At 36.7% G+C, this 24004-nt stretch overlaps 1 protein-coding gene across 13 annotated transcripts in view; it reads right to left on the bottom strand.

Moving 5' to 3' along the window:
• The window catches only part of LOC114654314 (IQ motif and SEC7 domain-containing protein 3-like), a 782842-nt gene that overhangs the window by 156076 nt on the left and 602762 nt on the right, over positions 1-24004 (bottom strand). For all 13 annotated transcript variants that reach the window (XM_051930709.1, XM_051930707.1, XM_051930705.1 and 10 more), the window contains one exon: positions 9809-9931. In XM_051930709.1, the coding sequence (XP_051786669.1) occupies positions 9809-9931 (123 nt within the window). The remainder of the gene's footprint in view (positions 1-9808; positions 9932-24004) is intronic.

The raw sequence follows: 24004 nt of genomic DNA on the forward strand, positions 1-24004 counted from the left end.
ACTCACTCACTGACTCACTCATCACTAATTCTCCAACTTCCCGTGTAGGTGGAAGGCTGAAATTTGGCAGGCTCATTCCTTACAGCTTACTTACAAAAGTTAGGCAGGTTTCATTTCGAAATTCAAAGCGTAATGGTCATAACTGGAACATATTTTTTGTCCATACACTGTAATGGAGGAGGCGGAGTCACGTATCGCGTCATCACGCCTCCTACGTAATCACGTGAACTAAAAACAAGGAAGACATTTACAGCACGAGTCACACGCGGGAACGAAGGTAAATGACGTTAATTTTTCACTGTCTTTTAATACTGTGTAAGCATACATATTAACACATGTGCAATGAAACGTGTGCATTTACGGGGTGATTTCTCAGGCTTAAAAGCTCACCTTTTGTCAAACGCGGGAAGAAAGGTAACTGACGTTGTTCACTGTCTTTTAATATTGTGTAACCATACATATTAACACATGTCCAATTAAACGTGTGCATTTACGGGGTGATTTCTCAGGCTTAAAAGCTCGCCTTTTACTAAAAAGGTAAATGCAAAACTATTTTCAATCAGTTTATTGAAACGCTCCCGTTAAGGATTGCAATAACATATTCGCGAGATAATAGAACGAAGTAGGGGGAAATGGAGGAACAGCCGCAAACAACGAAGAGCAAAAAATTAATTAAACAATTGAGAACGAAGCGAGTTAAGCATACAAGCATGTTCATAAGGCAACAAAGCACGGTGTAAAACGTAAGTTTCAATTAAGTTTATAGAAACGCTCCCGCTGCGGATTGCAATAACATATTTGCGAGATAAAAGTTTAATGAGAAGACACGAGGTATAAACTAACCACACGCCGTGGCGCAACGTTAGGGGCAACAGTTTCAACCATTCTATGATCTGCTTCTCGCAACTGAAAGACGGCACATGGCGGATGTTAGCCGACTTGCTGACCGCAACGTTAGGGGCTTCAACTATGGCGCTCACGCCACATCTCAGTGCCAACACTTTGCAGACTGTACTTAAAAGACACGCCCTCCTCACTGGACAGTTAAAAAACACCAATCAAACTAACGATGACATCAAGTATTACCCAATCCAAAGTAGGAAAGGAGGCATCTTCATAAAATGCGTGTGGGATGATTTGCATGAGACGCTGCTTTAAAAAAAAAAATGATAAAAAAAATACGGGATAAATCCCGTCCAGTATTGATTCAAAACGGGACGCGCAATTTCATTCTCAAACGCGGCACGATTCCGTATTTTAAAGGACGGGTGGCAACCCTACAGTGCCAGGTAACCACCCATACAATCACATTGTGATTCAGACTAGGAATGCAATGAATGTAATTACCCCAATCTACATACAAGGCGAAAGTCTTGCAACATTCAAAGATGATGGTTTGGGATAAGTACACCATACAACATAAAAGAGCTTATGAAGCCTTGAACCGAAAAAAGCAAGATCTCAGAGATCGTAAAAAAAAAAATAGGAGGTAATGTCGTTTTACTCGCTGTAGATTTTAGTCAAACATTACCAGTTATTCCACGAGGGAGACCAGCAGATGAACTCAACGCGTGTTTAAAATCCATGCTTCTCCCACGCTCGGTTATATGTCGCGTGTTCTCGGGTAGGTGCACCAAAAAATGTATACATTTAAGCATGTAATGGCCAAACAAAAAATGACGTATACCCGAAGGCACTGCAGTAGTACTTCATGTAACTTTACTTCTTAAATGTTAATGTTTTACTGTTTAATAATTTATACGCTTCTTATATGTTGTTCAAATTCTTTTATCAAAATACCAGTGACAGCGCAATGCACGATAACATGGAGTGAATACACCATACGCATCCGCCCACGGCTGCCCTGCTGTGCGCAGATAGGAGTTGATTCTACAATACAATAAAATAAAGATAAAAAGAGTAAAACAATCATCACCCATAAAGCGTGTGTGTGTGTATATATGTGTATATATATATATGTTGATATGTGGATGTGTATATGTATATATATATATGTATATATATATGTAGATATGTATATATATGTGTATATGTATATGTATATATATGTTTATATGTGTGTGTGTGTATTTTATATATATAAAACACAGCAACACTCATAACAATGACAACACAATTACATTGACAATCATGTTACGTTATTTTTAAAATGTTTCCTTTTTTTTTCATTCCCTCTTTTACACACTACTTCTCCGCTGCGAAGCGCGGGTATTTTGCTAGTTTATTAAAAAAGAAAAAAACTTTATTGCTATTTATACTATTACATTATACTATTACAGTAGGAATTACCATGTTTATCCTAGACTACTTTTTAAAATCATTCCCAGGGTTCATTATTTTTTTATCTTAATATTTTAATTTTTAAAATTGCTGAAGATTATTTTAAGCTTAGATTGTTAATGATTATATTTTCGGCAGATAGTAGTAAGAATTCAGCTGCAATAGATATCTCTTTGTTCTAATTCTCTAAGGCCGCTGCGGGGTGGTGTTTGTTTTGTTTTGGACGTGCTCTGTCTCTTCGTATGTCAGAGGACCGGGACATCGTGAAGTGGGATCAAGCCTCATGTGGGGAGGCAAAATGGGGGGGTGGGGGGATAAAGGGGGGAGAGAAGGAGAGCAGGCTATATCTAATCTATTTTTCTAATCCCTATAACTATAAATATCAATGCAACAATAGGCTAAAATGCAATAACTCATGGGGAAATTTTAAACTAAGATTGAAACTGCTTCATTATCAGTTAAGACTATAAAATGACATTAAAAACTCAGAATCAATGTCTCCATGATGGGACAGTTAACTTTGTGAACTGGAATGTTAAAGGCCTGAATCACGAATTAAAGAGAAAGAAAGTATGCTCTCACCTAACAGGCTTAAACGCTAAAATAGTATTTTTACAGGAGACCCACTTACTAAATAAGGATCAGTTCAGACTACAAAAAGACTGGACTGGCCAGATGTTCCATTCTAGCTTTATAAAGAAAACTAGAGGGGTGGGAATTCTCATACACAGAACAGTTCCATTTGTAGCATCAGATGTAATATCGGACCCCGAAGGGAGATATGTGATGGTCATGGGCAACTTGTATAACAGTAAAATGATTCTGATAAATGTTTATGCACCCAATGCTGATGATAAGGAATTCATGCAAAATCTATTTGCATCCATTCCCAATGTGAACACTCATAAAATTATAATGGCTGGGGACTTTAATTGTGTTTTAAATCCACTCTTAGATAGGACTCCTGTGTCAGGGGGGATGATATCTAATACTGCAAAGACAATTACACAGTTTTTAAATGATCACAACTTATCAGACCCCTGGAGGTTTCTTAACCCAAACTCAAGAACATATCCGTTCTACTCACCAGTGCATTATAGCTACTCAAGAATTGATTATTTTTTTATAGATAATAATTTCTTGTCTACAATTAAATCATGCAAATACGACACAATTGTTATCTCCGACCATGCACCTCTAATCTTGGAGCTAAAATCAATAAGCCCCTCACACTCACCTTGCAGATGGCGCCTTAACCCTCTTCTACTGGCAGACGAGAACTGCACAGAATTTATATCCAAACAAATCAGCTTCTTCCTAGAGACAAACACGCCCACAGAGGTCTCCGCAGGAACACTCTGGGAAACTCTAAAGGCCTTCTTAAGAGGACAGATTATTTCATTTGTTTCCCACAGAAATAAATTAGATACCAAGAAAATATCAGAGCTAAGAAGCGAAATTACTAGAATAGATGAAGAACAAGCCAGGAGTCCAAGCGAAGCTCTTCACAGGAAAAGGCAGGCCCTGCATACAGAACTTAACATCTTAACAAGTAAAGAAACTGAACAACTTATTTATAAGTCTAGACATCATTACTATGAACACGGAGAAAAAGCTAATAAGCTTTTAGCTCAACAAATTCACAAACAAGAAGTTTGCAATGCAATACCAGTAATTACCAACACGAATGGAGAAGAAATTATAGACCATAAAAATATAATGCACACATTCAGAGATTATTATAACTCCTTATATTCTACTGAGCTCAAAGAAGACAACACACAATCTAATGAATTTCTGGATACAATACAGACACCACAAATAGATGCTTTAAGTGCTGAGGAACTGGATAAACCTCTAACGCTAACAGAATTACTAGATGCTATAAAGTCACTACAAAGCGGGAAATCAGCAGGCCCTGATGGTTACCCCATAGAATTTTATAAGAAATTCTCCACTCAGCTAGCTCCCTTCTTATTGGCAACATTTACAGAAGCTAGAGACAACCAAATACTACCTCAAACATTTCGACAAGCATTAATCACCGTCTTTCCTAAACAAAATAAGGACTTGTTACAATGTGCATCATACAGACCAATTTCACTCCTGAATAATGATGTTAAGATACTCTCAAAAATTCTAGCTAGAAGGATGGAGAAAGTGCTGCCCTCGGTAATATCACAGGATCAAACTGGATTTATTAAAGGCCGACATCTATCTTCCAATCTCCGACGCTTGTTTAATGTTATATATTCACCAGCAAAATCAAACACCCCAGAGATATTACTATCATTAGACACAGAAAAAGCATTTGATATGATTGAATGGAACTACCTTTTCACTGCATTGGAGAAATTTGGGTTTGGCCCGAATATTTGTGCATGGATCAAACTACTGTATACCAATCCAGAAGCTTCAGTTTGTATTAATAACATTTGCTCAGACTACTTTAAGCTAGAACGTGGCACCAGACAAGGATGTCCCTTGTCACCACTGCTGTTTGCAATCGCCATTGAACCACTGGTGGTTCACTGCCGAAATTCTTATCAGATAAAGGGGATTGTCAGAGAAGGACTGGAACAGAAAATTTCTCTATATGCAGATGATATGGTTTTATATATATCAGACCCAGAAAACACTGTCCCTGCAGTTCTAACAGCACTAACAGAATTTCAAAAGATATCTGGTCTTAAAATTAATCTGAATAAAAGTATACTCTTTCCAGTGAATTCACAAGCATATAATATCAGATTGGACACCCTACCTTTTACCATAGCAGATCAGTTTAAATACCTAGGGGTAAATGTCACAAGTAAACATAAAGCTCTTTATCAACAAAATTTTGCCGTCTTTATGGAAAAAATTAAGCAAGACCTGGATAGATGGTCAACCCTTCATCTCACTCTAGCCGGAAGAATTAACGCTGTTAAGACGAATATCCTTCCTAAACTTCTTTTTTTATTTCAAAACATTCCAATATATATCAATAAATCATTTTTTAAGCAATTAGATTCAACAATAACCTCATTCATTTGGAACTCAAAACACCCACGTATCCGAAGAGCGACCTTACAAAGACCTCAGGCAGAAGGTGGCATGGCTCTACCTAATTTTCAGTTTTATTACTGGGCAGCAAACATACAAGCCATTAAAACCTGGACACAAATAAATGAACATACACAGGCCTGGTCCGCAATAGAAATAAAATCCTGTAGTACTTCTTTATACTCCCTGCTCTGCTCTCCAATAAATGCAAGTTATCGCAAATATACTAATAACCCAATTGTGCTTTACTCACTTAGAATAAGGAACCAAAGTAGAAAGCATTTTAAAATGGAAAATCTTTTATTGGTGACACCTCTGCAGGAGAACCACCTCTTTCAACCCTCGCAAACATATCCTGTTTTTAATACCTGGAAAAGTTTTGGGATTAAAATGCTCAGAGATCTTTATATAGACAACATATTTGCATCTTTTGAACAATTACGTTCCAAATTCAACCTCCCAGCTACACATTTCTTTCACTATCTTCAAATTAGAAATTTTGTTAAACAGAAATTGCCCGATTTTCCCCACCTCGCACCCTCCACAATGCTGGAAAAAATACTGCTCAATTTTGAGGAATTAAACACCATTTCCGCATTATATAAAATCCTATTAGAGTCCCTACCTTTCAAAGATCCAAGAGGACATTGGGAAGAAGATCTCTTAATCAATATATCAGAAAAGGAGTGGAAGGTAGCAAAGCAGAGAATTCACTCGAGCTCCATGTGCGCAAAGCATAGAATTATTCAACTAAAAATTATGTATCGAGCTCATCTGTCTCGCTTAAAACTGTCTAAAATGTTTCCAGGGCAAGATCCAACCTGTGAACGCTGCAACCAAGCTCCTACCTCACTGGGTCTCATGTTCTGGATCTGCACCAAATTAACATCATTTTGGACAAAAATTTTTAAGTGCCTTTCAGACAGCCTTGGGGTCACAATCCCTCCTAACCCATTAACAGCTGTGTTCGGGGTTCTTCCAGACGGACTTGAAGTGGAAAAGGATAAGCAAACGGTGATTGCATTTACTACACTTTTGGCACGCAGACTTATTCTGTTAAATTGGAAGAATCCTAACTCTCCTCTGATAAGTCAGTGGGAAACCGATGTTTTATATTATTTGAAATTGGAAAAAATCAAATTCTCAGTTAGAAGATCTGTACAAAATTTTTTCAAAACCTGGCAGGATCTGATCAATATTATTTTAGAATAAGAGAAATAACTATTACCGCATTTAATTCCCTTCTCCATCTCTTAATTACATATAAATTTATTTCTCCCTTTCCTTTGCTTATTGTTGTCTTATTAAAAAGCCCTAAGCAATTCTCCTTTAGCTAAGCTCTCCTTCTCTGGGGTGGGGTCTGATTTGTCTTTAATTTGTTTGGTTATAAATTGATCTATTTGTATGGAATGATTACAATAAAAATTAATAAAAAAAAAAAAAAAAAGAAAAAAACTTGCCACAAATCTAAGTAACAATCAAAAAGAACAAATGCTAAGCTAATTAGGACATTAGAACAATCTAGATGGAAACAGGCCATTCAGCCCAACAATGAGCATATTAACATCATTAATATATGAATATATTGCAAAGGTTTACAAAAAATGGTATCTGAGTGTATATGACATGTTTGTAAACCTGTGAATGGTATTTATATACTGCTCATAGGTGTATAGGTTTATAGGGTCATTATTTTGACATTAAAATGCTTATTTTGTATTACTGGTCTTTATTTGATGGCAGATTTCCATTTCCAAACTCATCTTGATAGCATAATATTAGACAAGTAATGATGACTAAACTACAAAAAGTGCACTGTAAACCTCAACAAATAAGCCAAGTGTGTAAATTACTAAACCCTGTGACCATAATCCTAATGGATAACAATGAAAAAACTCTTGAATAGATCTGCTTGGCACATACTGTATTAACTGATCCGGGTGATTAAAATGCTCCATTCTTTCCACTCTATTACTCTATCATTAAACAAGGGGGCTTCGCCCCCTGCTCGCTTCGCTCGCCTACCCCCGGTGGTTTGAACCCGTGCCTGCTGGGCAGCCGTAGTTTCAGACGCGCGTTGTAGGAGCTTGCGTTGTTTTGAATCCGGGCTTGCCCTGCTTCTGCGGTTTGAGACGCGCGTTGTAGGCGTATATCCGTCAGTTGAGCTCGCTCGGTTTGAACCCGTGCCTGCTTTGCCTCTGCAGTTTCAGACTGTGGGTCGCGTTCGCCGTTTTGTACGATCCCAAGCAGCACATTATTCCTAATTTCACTCCGCAGTAGTGCCACGCACAATATGGTAGTGACGCCTGCGCCTTCACTACGCAGTAGTGCCACTCACAATATGGCGGCAACACCTGCGCCTACCGTATTATGTCGGGTTTTACCATGCTGTGTAGGCGCCTTTCCCGCGCCTTCCAGGTCTGCCTGCGCTGTGTGGTGTGGACGTTTAACTGTCGTTTGTTCTGCTTTTATATTCTGTATCTCGCTGTGCATGTGTTTCGTGCCTAGGTTTTTTTGAAGCTGTTGCATTCTAGTTTTAATCATCTGTAACCTGCTCTCCATGTGTTTGGCCCCGTTCTTTAACCTCTTTATGACGTTTTATTTTGTTTCCTACTCTGTCTTTTATTTCTGACCTCGCTTTATCCTGCTTGCGGCGGTCAGACGGTTCGTAGTCTCTCCCGTTTCGCTCTGGGGCGGGGGGGCTTTGTGTGGCACCTGCGCACGTTCATAGTCTCTCCCGTTTCACTCTGGGGAGGGGGGCTTTGTGTGGCGCCTGCGCACTATGTCTCCTGCGTCCACGGGCAGGTCCCTGCGTCCATATCCGGTTTACCATTCTCGGTTAGTAATATGGATAAGGTTTTACATTTTGTAAAGGTATGACTGCAGTCGTTCAGTTTTTAATTTCATATTCAGTATATCACCATTATCTAGTGACTCTTAGGCAGCAATCTTTGATCCATGGTTTAGCTTTGTCAGAGCCAGCAAATCATATTCTAGCATGTTCCCATATCTAATAAGAACATGTCAGTACTGGGAGACTTACACAATCTCTAAGGCAGAAATGAGTTCCTGAAGAGTAAGGCCTTCTTTAGACCAGCCTGTGGCAACTCATGTTGGGTCTTATGTCACAAGTCAAATTGACTGGAACAGAGCTGATTATAAAACTTTACAGCCCTACAGCACATCTGACTCATCTCCTGCAGTTATCATCCCAATGAAGATTACAATTAATGAATCGATTTGCTTTGGCACTATTTCTTCTTAAACAAAAAGAAATAACAGGATCGTCAGACTCTAACGAAAAAAAAATAGTGAAAAGCTCCCTGAAATCTGTAATCCAATAAGCCAAAATTTTTTTTTATCCTTTTCAGGGTTTCATAGATATCTGTTTGCTATCTAGATGCATAAGCAAAGATTCTTTGAAATGAAATGATTTCTTCAAGGGCCTCATTCAATCATTTTCTCTCCATGCTGACAGAACTGATGAATCTGCACCTTCCCACACTGCGGTAGACTGACTCATTTGATCCACTTTAAAATTGAGATGTGATAAGGTGTTAAAATGCTAGCAAGAATTTTTAGACTGAAGACAGCTACACTGACTACACAATTAAAGCACGATTAGAAAGTCTCCAGCCATTAATTTATTTTTTAAAACTGCTTTTTCCATTACAGTGTTGTGGTGAGCCTGTGCCTATCCTAGTGCAAGACAGGGACCACCATTGGCTGCCAAATGTCAGTCCATCATAGTGTGCACTAATGTCCACAATAACAGATACCAGGTACACTTTGAGATTCCAATACACCTGCAAAGATCCATGCAGACTATGGCAGACCTAGGAACGGAAAAATTAATCAGTGAAGCAGCAGGGACAGCCATTTTGGCAATGTGCCACCCACAGAAATGTGTGTCTAGGGACTAAATTTGTGTTTAAAAGTGTAAAATTGAAAGAATTTCAGTTTTGGCTTGGAAGAATGTTCAGTTATATTTCCCATCACCCCTTATCTGATCTACTGTATAGTACATAATGTCTGAAAGCTTCATAGTGATTCTCCTCTCACCCTGCAAGTCCAACTGCTACAGTGAGTCCTTAGGGGATGAAGTTTGACACATAGTGATTGCTATGTACATCACCACTCAATGTGTAACTATAATCACCTACTAAATGTTCTTTCTTATAAGATAACACAGTAAGCTGAACTGACAAGGCCACCCTGTCTTCCGTAATAGTCCAGTTGCTCCTACAGAAATTCTGAGGTATTCCCAGGCCATCATAGAAGTGTAATCCCTGGGCTGTGCTTGGTACATTTACTGTGAGAAATACCTGAGAGCATCTTCTTGAAAGAAGATAACATTCTCAGAGAAAGAAAGAAAGAAAGAAAGAAAGAAAGAAAGAAAGAAAGAAAGAAAGAAAGAAAGAAAGAAAGAAACTGAATAGTGTTCTTTGTAAATTCATCTTACCTGAAAGCCTCTATTAGTCTTTCAACCTTCTGAGCTTCACCTTGCACCCTGATGTGAGCCTGAAATTTTCTTAATGCCTCATCAAGCTCCATGCCAGAAAAGTCCATCTCATCCACCACACAGCTGTGAGTAAAAACAAATGGAATACAAAAGCAATGAAGTTTTGATGACTCTGATATAAAATATCTTAAAAGATTCTCATCAACAGTTACCACATTCAGTCTTGGACTTCTCACTTTCATAGGTTTAATATCAAAAGCTTAATATTTCATATGCTGTATTTTCTTTTAAATTCCACCATAAAAACGTTCACACCATCAGTCTAACAGAGCCCTACTTTCATTCTTAAATTATTAATCTAGACCATCAATATTCCTTTTGAACTTGCTCAGTTTCTTTTTGAAATCTTTGCTTTGCTTGTAACCTCTTATTTCCAAATGGAGTACTGTGAATGCAAACACTTTCAACATGATGGAGTCAATTTCCTGATTAGTCCCAGAGAAATCTTTTAGGAAAGGTGCTGCTGTAAGCTTTCATTTGGGAATGATCTGATCTGATCAGAATTTAGTACAAGCAGTAAATATTTGGTAAAAAAAATCAGAAATGTTAGCTTATTCACCAAATCTCAATTTGCATTTATTTTGAAAACCCCCTCGAAAAGGGAGTCAAAGAAGTTATAACTTATTTTAATGCATGCACTTTTTTCAAACTTTTGAACATATTCTCTTAAAATAACAAACTGTGTTCCATCTTCTCAGTGACTCCAAAAGAACACTCTTTGACCAACAGTAACCCATGTGTATTTTAAAAGAAGATGACATTTTTGCTTTCTAGGGAAGCAGTAAGGGAAATTATCACTCAAGAAAGCATTATTCTAAATGTCTTATTTTTCTATTTTTGCCTCCTTTGATTTCCACCAGTATTTTCACATAAATCAGCATTAGATTTCATTTGCATTCAAATTGATGATTCAACAAGAGCATTTGAAACATTCATTATGGCATCAATGGCTTGCAAGCCTGGCTGCAGGCGCTTCTTGTTATACAGTACAGTGAGATTTAAAGGAAACTAAGAAATGAACAAAAAAAGAAAAGAAAAAGACAGTTAATGGAGTGGAGGTGCTGGGTAATTAAAATAGAGTACAGATTACTTTTCAAAAATGCTGGACAAATTATATTACACTTGTCAATATACTAATTTGTTGACATTATAATATATTCACTTACTTCAATTGATCACTCACTATAACTTGTAAAATGTAGTTGTGTGCTGTGTCTCTTTAGTTTTGTGTTTTAAGAGGAAAATGGCAAATTGTCTCTGATTTTACTAAAAAAATAAAATATTGATTTTTGCAGTGCCATCAGTTATTTTTTTCATTTTTTATTGTTTTTAAGTCATATCTGGTGTAGAGCTCACGAAAGAAACCTGTATAAATTCAAGAAGAAAATGTGAAACAATCAAAAACTTTCAACTGACTGAAGACATTTTGGGCCTCAGCTGTCCTCACACATCTGGTATCTGCTTTATAGTGAAGTAAAATGGGGAAAATAATAATATTAACAGTCCCACTAAAACTTCTGTATTATCAAGAAGACTCTATAAACCATTGAGTTTGTTTGAAAGAATTGGGTGTTGGTCAGTTTAATATTATTTCAACTTTTAAAGGATCCATTGGATTTCTGTGCTAAATATTTTACAACCTGGAAAAAATACAGATGATTTAGGAGCCATACATCTATAGTTTAATTCAATTCAATTCTAATTGTTTTGTCTCTAGATAGAAATTTGGATGGTTGGCTGAATTATTGTGCACATAAAAACAAATATGACACTAGATGAAACTGCATATCCAGCATTATATCCAGTTGATCTTTCTCCATGGCAGCTTGAAACTCTGACCCAATGTCAAAATTCTGAATTAAGTGTGTATGCGTAGTAAGTGTATGTGTAAATGCACATTTTGACATCCCCCATTTTCCTTTCATTTTTTAGAATTTTTGTACATGTATTTCTTATTGTTTATTTTTATAATTATTCCAGGGATGCCATTTTGCTTATTATTGTAATAAGTCACCATCATTTTGTGTTGATCTTTTGGATGGTCACAACGACTTCAGACAACGACTTTGGTTTTGTGTTTTGATTTTGTAGATTGGTTCTGATTGATCTTTTGGGTTTTTTAACATTGCCTTGTTTCACTGACCACATGCCTCTTTCACTACTTAAGTTCCTTCTATGTCATGTTTAATATTTTCATTGCTCCTAATTATTATATCACCTCTTTCCTTCTACATGAACAAAACAGTGGGTTTTATGAAGCACACTCTATAAATATTTTATGCAATACTTTCTTTTATAACAATTTTAATATTTTTTACTTTTGGGGTTCTAGCTGCTCCACTTCACAATTTCTTTCATCTTGTTATCATAACTACATTTAGGATTCCCAGACTAAATAAGCAGAACAATGATTCAAATGGATTCAATGCAATAGAAAATCATTAATTTAGCCTAAACCATTATAGGTCTGCCTGTAAATGTTATAAACTTACAGTCAGGCCCATTGGATAGTGACACAGTTTTTCGTAATTTGGCTCTGTATGCCACCACAATGGTTTCAAAATAAAGCAATCATAATGTACATGAAGTGTATACTTACAGCTTTAATTTAAGGGGTTTACCAAAAATATTGTATGAGCCGTTTAGGAACGACAGCCATTTTTCTGCAGAGACCAAACCCTAATCCAATTTTGAAGGGCTGAAAAGTATTTGGACGTTTGACTAACAAACTGTTCCATAGCCAGGTGGGAACAGTTCCCTCCTTATTTCATTAACTATTAAGCAGGTAAAAGGTCTGGAAGTGATTCCAAGTGTGGAGAAAACACAAGAAAACAAAACAGAAACAGAAATTTAGAGAGATAGCAGAAACGCCAGGAGTGGTCAAATCAGTCACCTGCTACATTCTTAAAGAGATGGAACACACTGGTGAACTCAACAACACCAGAAGGTCTGGAAAAGCACAGAAGACAACTGTGCTGAATGATTGCAGAATTCTGTCCTTGGTGAAGAAGAACCCCTTCAAAACATTTAACCAAACTAAGAATACTCTCCGAAGGTAGATCTATCATTGCCAAAGTCTACAATCAAGAGAAGACTGAGGATTTGCCAACAAGGTGCAAACCACTGGTGAACCTCAACCATAGGAAGGAGATATTAGACTTTGCCAGAAAACATTTTAAAAGTCTGTTCAGTTCTGGAACAATTTTCTTTTGACAAAGGAAACTAAGATCAATATTCTGTATTCCAGAATGAGGGAAAGAGAAGAGTATGGAGAAGAGAAGAAATTATGAATACCATGTTATCTATGAAACATAGTTTAGGCAGTCTTATGGCATGATCATGCATGGCTGTGAATGGAAGTCAGTCACTAGTGTTTATTGATAATGTGACTGCTGGCAGAAGTAGCCATATGAATTCTGAAGTATACAGGCCTATACTGTAAATGCTGCAAAACTGCACAGCACAGAAGGACAATGAGCCAAATCAAACTGTGAAAGCCAACCAAGTGCTTTTCAAGGCATAGAAGTAGAATACACTTCAATAGCTGAGTCAATCAACTAACCTCAACCCAATTGGACATGCATTTCACTTGCTGAAGAAAACACAGATGGCAGAAAGGCCAACAAACAAGCAGCAACTGAAGCTACAGCTTTGAAGACAGCTACAGTAAAGGCTTGGCAAAGTATCAGTAGAGTGAAAACCCAGCACTTTGAGATGGCCATGGGTTCCAGACTTCAGACAGTCATTGACTGTAAAGGATTTTTAACCAAATAATAAAAATGATATCTATAATTATGTTAGTTTGTCCAAATAATTTGAGCTCCTGAAAATAGGAGGGGCATGTACAAAAATATATTTTCTAATCACCTCATACAATATTTTTATTAAACCCCTTGAATTAAAGCTGAATGTCCGTGCTTCAATCACATCTTGATTGCTTCATTTCAAACCCATTGTGGTGGTGTACAGAGCCAAAATTTGGAAATTGTGCCACTGTCCAAATACTTATTGTCTTGACTGTATCCATACTCAGTGGAAAATATAAGTTCCAAGAATGTCAAAAGAAATTACTAACAAAAAACTGTAAGGAAGTGTGTTAATGAATCCATATGATAGCTATTACGGAATTGTTTAAACAGGATTTTTAGTCACACTACCAAATGTAAGTTGCGAATATAGGTGCATATAAGACTCTTTTTATTTCAGTGATTTTATTTCATGTCTATAACAGATAAAAACCTGTTAAAAAAAAATTCCAATCTCTTGTTTTAACAAAGAAACAGACTGTTTTCACAGGAGCTCTGGAAGTTCTCATGAATCAATTTGCTAGATCAATGGCTTTATTTATTAGTATAAAGCAGAAAGCACATCAACAAGGCTTAGGCAAAGGAGGTCAAGGCAAAGGGTCAATTGCACAGTCATTTCTAGAACTTTTCTTCGCTGATCTTTATTGTAACAATAAGAGCCCCACTTAAAATGTCTATCCTTGTTCTAATGATGGAGTTATGCACCTTTAACCCGTGTTACCATTAAGGCAAAACTGTCTTCTTAAAGAACTGGAACTAAATTGGAGTTAATCTGTATGATAGCAGAAAGGCAAATTCTTAAAAAGTCATGGCAGTGTCTCAGATGTTCTTCTGAAAATATGACAGCTAGTCACTTAATTGTATACTCTATATGCAACACTCGACAAAACCCTGGAAATGACTTGCATCATTCTTCTTTAAAAAGTTTCCAGCTACATTAAGACATTAGCTAAGTTGTTCTAATTAGAAAAAGAGGAACTAACCTATTAACTCGATGTCCATTTTATGAATTTCTAAAATGCTTCAACAAGTGTCTTCTAAACCGGCTTTAAGAAGTTAAAAAACCCAAATGCATTGCTTTTTAACATAACAAATGTCAGTTAGCAAAAGTCATCAGGATTTGTAATAATGGCAGTAATTAAGGTTCTCTCCATATTTATATCAAGTATGATTTTATGGAATGGTGACACAACAACTGTAAATGAGATCTGCACAGAATGTATAACTCATGTTATCATTTTCACCCAATTAAGTAAAAACCTCTAACTTTTTTTTTTTTTTAATATGCATGAAAATAGAAGGATGCTCTTTCCAGGATATCCACACATGAATTAAAAGACATTCTTCCCTCATGGCATGATCACTAAGAATACCATTAATATCAAATTTTCAAAAATGTACACCAAATGCTACATTCAAAGTTTTGTGCTTTGCTGTTTTCTGTAAAGTTACATCAGTTATTTAATGTCAGTTGGATCATTGTTTGGGGTGTTACTGTGGTCCCTGAACATAATCTTTTGTGGCAGTTGGTGCTTTAATTTGATTGAGTTGCTGTTTACTAGAATTACAATAGTTTACATTTTGACATGTTACTTTGGTTTATGAATGTAATCTTTTTACAGATGTTTTAGCAATCACTATTTGATGTTTTGCTATGGTGAAAATAACTTTATATATAATGCGGTAGTTGATGGTTTGGTAAATTACTTTGTTGTGAATAGAATAGATAGAATGTATAGAATCCTGCCTGAATAAAAAAAATCCAAACAACTATCCTAACATACTATATGTAACTGATTTGCATTGTTCTCATACCTTCTAAAAGGTGGTCTTGCATTATGATTAAAACCAATTGTAACAGCTCAAAGAATCATCTTATTTGGTGAGCCTCCTAAATTTTTTTCCACCTAAAGCACTGAAGGGAAACATATGTTGAAGCAGAGAAAATGTGAAAGAATTGAACCAATGCCCGTATTTATTTAGCATCTCAGATTAGGAAAATGGTACTAAGTGGCTGAAAATTTTCAATGTGATGCAAATTTTGTCCTAATCTTAGGAGTACGAGTAGGAGTAAAAGCATTTTATCAGTTTTCTTCATTTTAGAAGCTATTCCTAACTTCACCAGAATTTAGGAGTGATGTCCTAACTCACTAAGAGCTGCCAGAAGATGGCTTTCAGAAGAGATTGATACACAGCGAAGGACAACAATGACTTCATAAAAAATACGGATTTGATAGAGATGGAATAATATTTGCAACCAATCTTTTTTGTCAGCTGCTTTCTTTTCTTGGTAATAATTATGTTCTGGAATCATTCTACTCTGGGTTTAGGGCCTTTCATAATACTGAGTCTGTTCTTTGAAGATTACAAATGACTTGCTGCTTGCAGTTGTTTCTAGAAATTGTGACATTTTGATTTTACTGGATTTACCTCATGCCTTTGATACAGTAAATCATAATATATTCCTTCATTGCCCTAAAAATGAGTTTGGCATCCAGGATGCAGAACTGGATTGGTTTGTCTCTGTCCTTAATCACAGAAACTTTTCAGTTAATATTAGAAATCAGTTCTCCTCATATGCTGTTGTTTCATGTGGAGTCTCTCAGGGCCCCATGTTAGGGCCTATTCTATTTTCAATTTATATGCTACTGTTAGGGCAGGTCATTAGGAAAACACAATATTTCCTTTCACAGCTATGTGGATGATATTCAGCTTTACTTGTCTGTGAAACCTAAAAATGCCTGCTCTTTGAAGACCTTTTTGGACTCCTTGAGAAAGATTAAAGGCTGGCTGGCAGATCATTTACTTCAGCCGAATGAAAATAAATCTGAGGTGATCTCATTTGATCTGCCTAAAACTATTGCAGGACTCCCTAAAAGCCTAGAGCACTTGTCAATTGAAATACAAATCTAAGTGTGATTTTTGATCGGAATGTCAAATTTGAAAATCAACTCATCTTGGTCACCAAGGGTAACTTTTTTCAACCTGGAATGATCTCTAAGGAAAAGACAATATTGTCATTTACTGATTTAAAGAAAGCGATCCATGCATTCATATCTTCGTGTTTGGATTATTGTAAGTCTTTGCATACTATGGCAAGATTATTGACTGCCACTAACAAAAGTCATTATATCATTCTAGTTTTAGATAGATAGATAGATAGATAGATAGATAGATAGATAGATAGATAGATAGATAGATAGATAGATAGATAGATAGATAGATAGATAGATAGATAGATACTTTATTAGCTCCACTTCACTGGTTTCCTGTACATTTTAGGATTCACATTAAACTACTACTTTTTGTTTTAAAAAATTGAGCTCGATCACAGTTAAAACATAAGGTGGATTGTGCTTTTGCAGTAGCTGTCCTGAGACTGTGGAACCCCTCAGTATTACAGCTGTTCCTTGCATTACTGTTTCTAAAAGTAGAGTCATAACAGACCTTTTTTCATTAGCTTTTAAGTCTACCTAGAATTCATGTTTTTTTTTTAATAATTTTGCTTTTTTGTCTTAACATGTCTGTGCAAATGATCATATGGTTATTAACTTTGTTGTCCTTTTTTTTTACATTTTATACATACAGCACTTTGGTCAACACAATGTTGTTTTATAATGTGCTTTATAAATAAATTTGCTTGTTTCTTGTTTGATTGTACACCATACAATCAGTCCATCTAAGTGGAGAAGCCATGAGCTGCCACCTGAAATGAAAGTGTTGGTAATGTTACTTTTTTGGGAACTTGGAAAATGCAGCTATGCAACAGTGATAATTTGTGTATGTTACAATCAACCACTTCTCGACTTTTGCACCAGACTTTGAACACTCTTACAATGCGTGAAGTAAGAAGCAAATTTAGACATTTCCTTTCTACTCCATGAGAGTTAATATTAAAGCAAGCAGCATTCACGCAAATTGGTATGCAAATAAAGATGATTGCCCTACATGTGGATGAGCATGCGTAGAGAACTGCAAGAGATATCACACAGTCAACACCCAGGTGCTCATGGATCCAAACTGTATTTTAGTAGCCAGCATATTACCCTGAAGATGTGCGGTTCAGGATGGGTGACTGCCAGAGAAATGTCACAGAGGTATGCTAAGCTTTGCATTCCACAAAACTCTGGAACATTTATATTATACAGTACTTTACAGGGCCAGGAAGGTTCAGGAAGGCAGTCAGAGATATTCAGGGTGTTAGATAAATATAGCTTTGCAGATAAGAGGGGATCACGCAGAGGGACAAGTCAAGCGACTCAGAAAGGTGACTGGGAACACTGGAGGAGTGAACGAGACTTAGAGCCGTGGCTAGTTTCACTTACTGCTACTTTACAAGGCGCTTCCCATGTGCTGTCATATATTAATTACTGTGTGGACAATGGCACTGTCAATGAAAGGATTAAGGTCTACCCAAATGAGAAACCATGGATGAATAATGAAGTCAAACAACTGCTCAGGGAAAGGGACAAAGCCTTTAAATTAGACTCCTCAGCCTATAGAGCTGCCAGAACTAACCTTAAGAAGGGCATCAAGTCTGCTAAACCAGGGATGGGCAAATTCATTCCTGGATGGCCGCAGTGCCTGCAGGTTTTTGTTCCAACCCAGTTGCTTAATTAGAAAACAATCCTTGCCAATAATTACATTTCATGGCTTGTCAGTGCTTTAACTCTGCTATGTCAAGTCATTCTCATATCCTAGCTTTTTGTTTTCCATTCTAAGGATATCATCCAAATACTTTGAAGTGTAAAACGGATGGGTAATTCTCAGTCCTTCTCTTTTATCTCTTCTCTTTCCTTCCAAGTATTTAATTAAACCAAATAGTGCATGATAAATACACACAGGTGTAAAGGGTAACAAGCAAAATGGATAACTGCTGGTTTCTTTTGTCATTTGCATCTTATTGCTAATAAGGAGCAATTAAAAACCAAGAATGCAGCTGTTTGACTTAAATAAGCAATAAGGGTTCATAATCTTAACGAGGGAGATAACTAAAATGAAGCAGAAGTGTTTCTAGAGCAATAAGTGCTTCTTATTAAGCAATTGGGTTGGAACAAAAACCTGCAGCCACTGCGGCCCTCCAGGAATGAATTTGCCCACTCCTGTGCTAAACTAATGTACAAACAATGGATTGAGGAGGACTTTGACAGTAACTCAAACTCACAGCGGATGTGGCAAGGCATTTGATTAATCATGGATTACAAAAAGAAAAATGATGTGCAATACACACTGGCCAATAACAATTCCAACCTGGCAGAGGAACTTAACAGTTTTTTTGCACGGTTTGACAAGGACAATAACCAGCCTCCAGTCAGCTTCAAGCTGACTCATGGCCTTTGGTTGTACACATACATGATGTGCGGCGGGCACTCGAAAACATCAATACAAGGAAGGCAGTAGATCCTGACAATGTGCAAGGACGTGTGCTCCAGGCCTGTGCTGACCAATTAGCGGAAGTATTTACACACATATTCAAACTCTCTCTCCTCAGGTGTAGTCCCCTTGTGCCTGAAATCCACAACAATTGTACCTGTTCCCAAAAAACCGAGGATAACCTCTCTTAATGACTATCAACCAGTCGCTCTCACCCTTGTCATCGCAAAGTGCTTTGAACTACTGGTAATCACCCACATCAAAGCCTCCATCTCAGTTGATCTAGACCAATACCAGTTTGCCTATTGGTCAAACAGATCAACTGAGGACACCATTTGTGTGGCTTTACATGCTGCCCTCTCGCACCTGGAAAAGCCCAACACCTATGTTAGGATGCTCTTCATTGACTACAGCTCTGCATTTAATACCATCATACCTAACCAGCTGATCAAAAAACTCTATGCAGTAGGACTTGCTTCATCCATATGCAACTGGTTACTGGATTTTCTCACCAACCACCCCCAGTCTGTCAGGATGGGCAAAGACACATTCTCCGCCCTTACCCTGAGCACTGGTTTACCGCAAGGATGTGTACTAAGTCCCCTTCTCTATGCACTCTTCACCCATGACTGTCAACCCATCCACCAATCAAACATTATTGTTAAATATGCAGATGATACGACTGTCATTGGGCTTGTAACAGACAACAATGAAGCTGCATATAGGGAAGAGGTTCAGAATCTGACAGCATGGTGCAACACCAACAACCTGGTCTTAAATACCAAAAAGACCAAAGAAGTTATTCTGGACTTTAGGACCACTAAAAAGACCAATCACAGTCTGATAACAATCAAGGCAGATGCTGTGGAGAGAGTTTCTGGCTTTAAGTTTCTAGGAGTCACCATCTCAGAGGACCTTTCCTGGGGTGACAACAATTTGGCTATAATAGGCAAAGCACAACAATGCCTCTATTTTCTCAGGAAGCTAAGGAGAGCTGACCTCCCCCAGAAGCTGCTGGTTAATTTCTATAGATGCACTATAGAAAGCATCTTAACTAACTGCATGATGGCCTGGTACAACAGCTGCACCAAGGCTGCTAAAGAAGCCCTGCAGCGGGTCGTAAAAACAGCAGAGGCCATTATTGGGACTGAACTGCCATCACTCGAACTCTTGTATAAGACTCGCTGTGTGACAAGGGTCAAAAACATTCTCAAGGACAAAACTCATCTTGGAAATTCTTTGTTTCAGCTCCTCCCGTCAGACAGATGCTTTAGGTCAATCCGTGTACGCACAAACAGACTAAAAATAGCTTTTTCCCATCTGCCATAAACTTTCTGAACTCTGAATCTCCTCAGTCTGAGATCATTTTTAATTGAACATGTGCAATAAGCTATATTGGTAATGTGCAATATACTAATGTAATACAATATATAATATGTAATGTACTATTCATTAACAGGTGCAATAACAATTTATGCTGCTGTACTTTGAGCAATAATAATTTGCTCTGGTTACTTGATCACTTAACACTGTATATGACATATTTGGAATAATGTGACTTTTCTTTAAATGTACCTTGGGGCTGTCACAAAAAGTATTTTGTTGTGTTACACAATGACAATAAAGTGCTTGAACTTGAACTTGACCAAAACAGCAGGAAGGTGATTTTAATAAAATTCCAGCTTTGGATCATTCACTGTTAAATAAGCATACCCGTTTTCGGGTTTAACTCTTATTTGGTGTGTGTCTTGATCTCTCCATCTTGGGGCTTGTTACCATATTATTTATTGTTTGTTGCAAAGTGCTTCTTCTTCTCCTACTACTTATTATTATTATTATTTGTATTATCAGAAAAGTACAAAACATCATCATAACTAGCAAGGGATGCCATAAAAACGTAACGTCATTCATTCTCAGACATGACCTCCTACTCCTCCTTGGGACTGGGAGTAGGATGTTTTGTAACTACTTCTCATAGTAGGACAAATTCTTAATCTAATCAGACTGTTAGTGCAATTCCTTTGAGTTACTTACTGTGAGACACTTGATAAATACAGGACCTGGTCTGTATGCCCTCAAACCATCCTTCATATGGTAATACTAAAGTTATACATCAAAGTGCTGGCTGTGACTGCTTTTAGAAAAAATAGAAACATAAAAACATAACTTAGTTATAAGAAAAATACATCTAAAAATTAATGATGAAGGACTATGGGTTAAATATAAACATTTAAAGCCTTAAAAACATTGTCGGTTTTAAAGTAAGACAAGAACTAATAAAAAAGAACTCAGTTTTAATTGCACCATTTATTCTATTCCATATACATCCATAAAAGCTGTAGCTTTTGTAATTAAATACCTGTGGGAATTAAGATGCTGATATATGGTTGACTGTCTAAATCATTTTTATCTCTCACAATAAACAGTGATTTTACAGAAAAAGAGTGAAATCACTTTTGGTCTTTCAGTTGAACAGCCAGTAATGCAAGTAATCTGGCAAATGCATTGCATCAGCACTCCAGACTCCATCTACTGTAATCCATTCTATATTGAGTAACTGTAGAATTGAGGCTATGGGCATGAAAAGGGACATATATCACTTAATAACCAGATAGATTAAAACCTGTTATTTTCAAAACTACTTCTGTAACTTTTTTTTAATATATCTCCTCTTTTGAAAATAGTAGCATTAAGGAAAAATAACTTATTATAGCCTAGAGGCTAATTTTTAAATAATAATATTTATGTCAATTATATTTAGAAGAATAACTTTCTGTGATGTTTACGTGCCAAACTGCACATTTTCTCTCTAGGCCTTGCTACTTTCTCCTCCTGATAATAAGTGGCAACAGAGCAATTCAGACCAAAAATGTTTTCTTCACTGGCTGCACCAATTATTAAGTTGGGGACTACAGGTAATTGGTTTTTATGCTTAATTCCTCATTTCTGAATCTCAGTAAATCAAATATTTCAAATTAATTTTGACTTTATCTCTGCTTTTTGGATTTGTGGTTGCCTGTTCCTTTCAATCATTGATCATATTCCCGATATTTTTATAGCCTTGTTTTATCAATCCATGAATTTCCTTGTCTCTTACACATTTGTTCTTCTGCAACACGAAAGCTCAGTATGTTTCCACAATTTTTTATTCATGAATAATTTGAGCTTTAATGAAAAGTGAAACATATAAAGAAAAGAAAAAGGTGAAGATTTGATGAGTCTTTTCAGCTTTTTGAAGCATGACATTAACAATTATTCTTAATTTTCAGTATCTAAACAAACTAAATTTTGTATGTTCAATGGTGACCAAGTAGCGGTTTTCACAAAATTCTTAATTACCACTGTTTGAGTGTGAACATGTGTGCGTGTGTGTGTGTGTGTGTGTAATGCACTAGTGCCTTTTCTTAGACTGATTCATACATTGTTCCCAATGCTGCAGGAGTAGGCTCAAAATCACCTATAGAAATGGGATTAAAAAATGAATGAAGGGCAATTGGTTCATCATGGGTGATTCTAAATTGACCCCATGAGTGTTTGTGTTTGATTAGACCCTGCTACTGATTGAGGACCCATTCGGGCTGGTTCCTGCCTTGCACTTGACCCTGCCAAAATAGGTGCTGGCCCTTTGCAAACCTGAATTGGATTAAGGATGTTTGAAATGCAATGTTCTGAAAAAATGTTTGCTGCCTAATAGAAAAATAGCCTCCTGTAGAGCAATGTTTAAAATTATAGGGTTCACATACTCAATGAATAAGAGACCAGATGTTGAACTCCGTGATGAAAATCTCCTTGAAGTGTAAATTGCCAAGGCAGCCCTCTCTATTAACTGGTCAATAATTAACAGCAATCATGAGAGTAATTACCTGTAATATTGCGTAGTTCCTCATAACAACTATTAATTACAACTAAATTCTCACCTCTTTCAATAATTTAAAATAAAAAAGTAATAAGTACAGTAGGTCATCCAGAAATTGCATTTTTATGGCAACATTTGTATTTGGATTGATGCAATATACACTTAATGGGTTTAGTTGGCCTTTTATTTTTAATATGATAATTTTAGCTTCCCACTAATTGCTTTTTGTGCTTACTAAGTAGCAAATCAGCAGTGGATTCCATTTCTCCCGCAGTGAAAATCATGTGAATACAGGTGAGATGTCACCCACAGTAGTTCTTAAAATTCCCAGAGCACATGAACACAGAATTAGTCATTACATTAGTTCCTATTTATTATGATGGAGAAGATGTGCCTTAATTATCTAAAGCACCATTGTTATACAACCTTTATTAACTGTTGTATTAATCAAATTGGTTTATTTTTCTTATGTTACATTACAGTCAAAAGTTGATATAGTATGAAAGAGGGTACATGAACAGAGCTTGAGCTGGCAGAAATCCAATATTCGTTATGGAAACAAATTATTTCTTAAATATTGTTGTTGTGTTATAAAAAAGAGTATTGCTTGCATGCATAAAGTACAGTTGACATTTACGGTATATACTTTTTGTCTTAAAATGGGTTTTAATTGTTTTACTGCAGAAAATGGGACCACAAGGTGATGAAGTGGCTAGTGATCTTGCCTGACAGCGCAAGGGTGCATTTTTGGTTCCAGTCTGGTGACACTGTGTGTGGAGTTTGCATGTTCTGTCCATGTTATGTCGGTTGATTGGTATGTTGATTGATGTGTGTAGGTGCTGTGTACAATGGGCTTATCTACTATCCAAAGTTGGTTCCTACGCTGAACCCACCATAAGGACTTTAGGAGGGCTCCCCCAATATTATCTCTTCTCACTATACTTAATAATAATAGTGTTTCGCTTATGGAAATCTTCATGTTTCTGAGGTCCATACTCTTATGGGACTTGAAATGGAAGACCATATAAAGTATATTCCATTATAAAAAAGGTACAGCAATGGATGTACTTCATGTGACAGCTAACGTTGACTTCAATCTAT

The sequence above is a fragment of the Erpetoichthys calabaricus genome, chromosome 1 (genome assembly GCF_900747795.2).
Source record: "Erpetoichthys calabaricus chromosome 1, fErpCal1.3, whole genome shotgun sequence".
NCBI classification, from domain to species: Eukaryota; Metazoa; Chordata; class Cladistia; order Polypteriformes; family Polypteridae; genus Erpetoichthys; species Erpetoichthys calabaricus.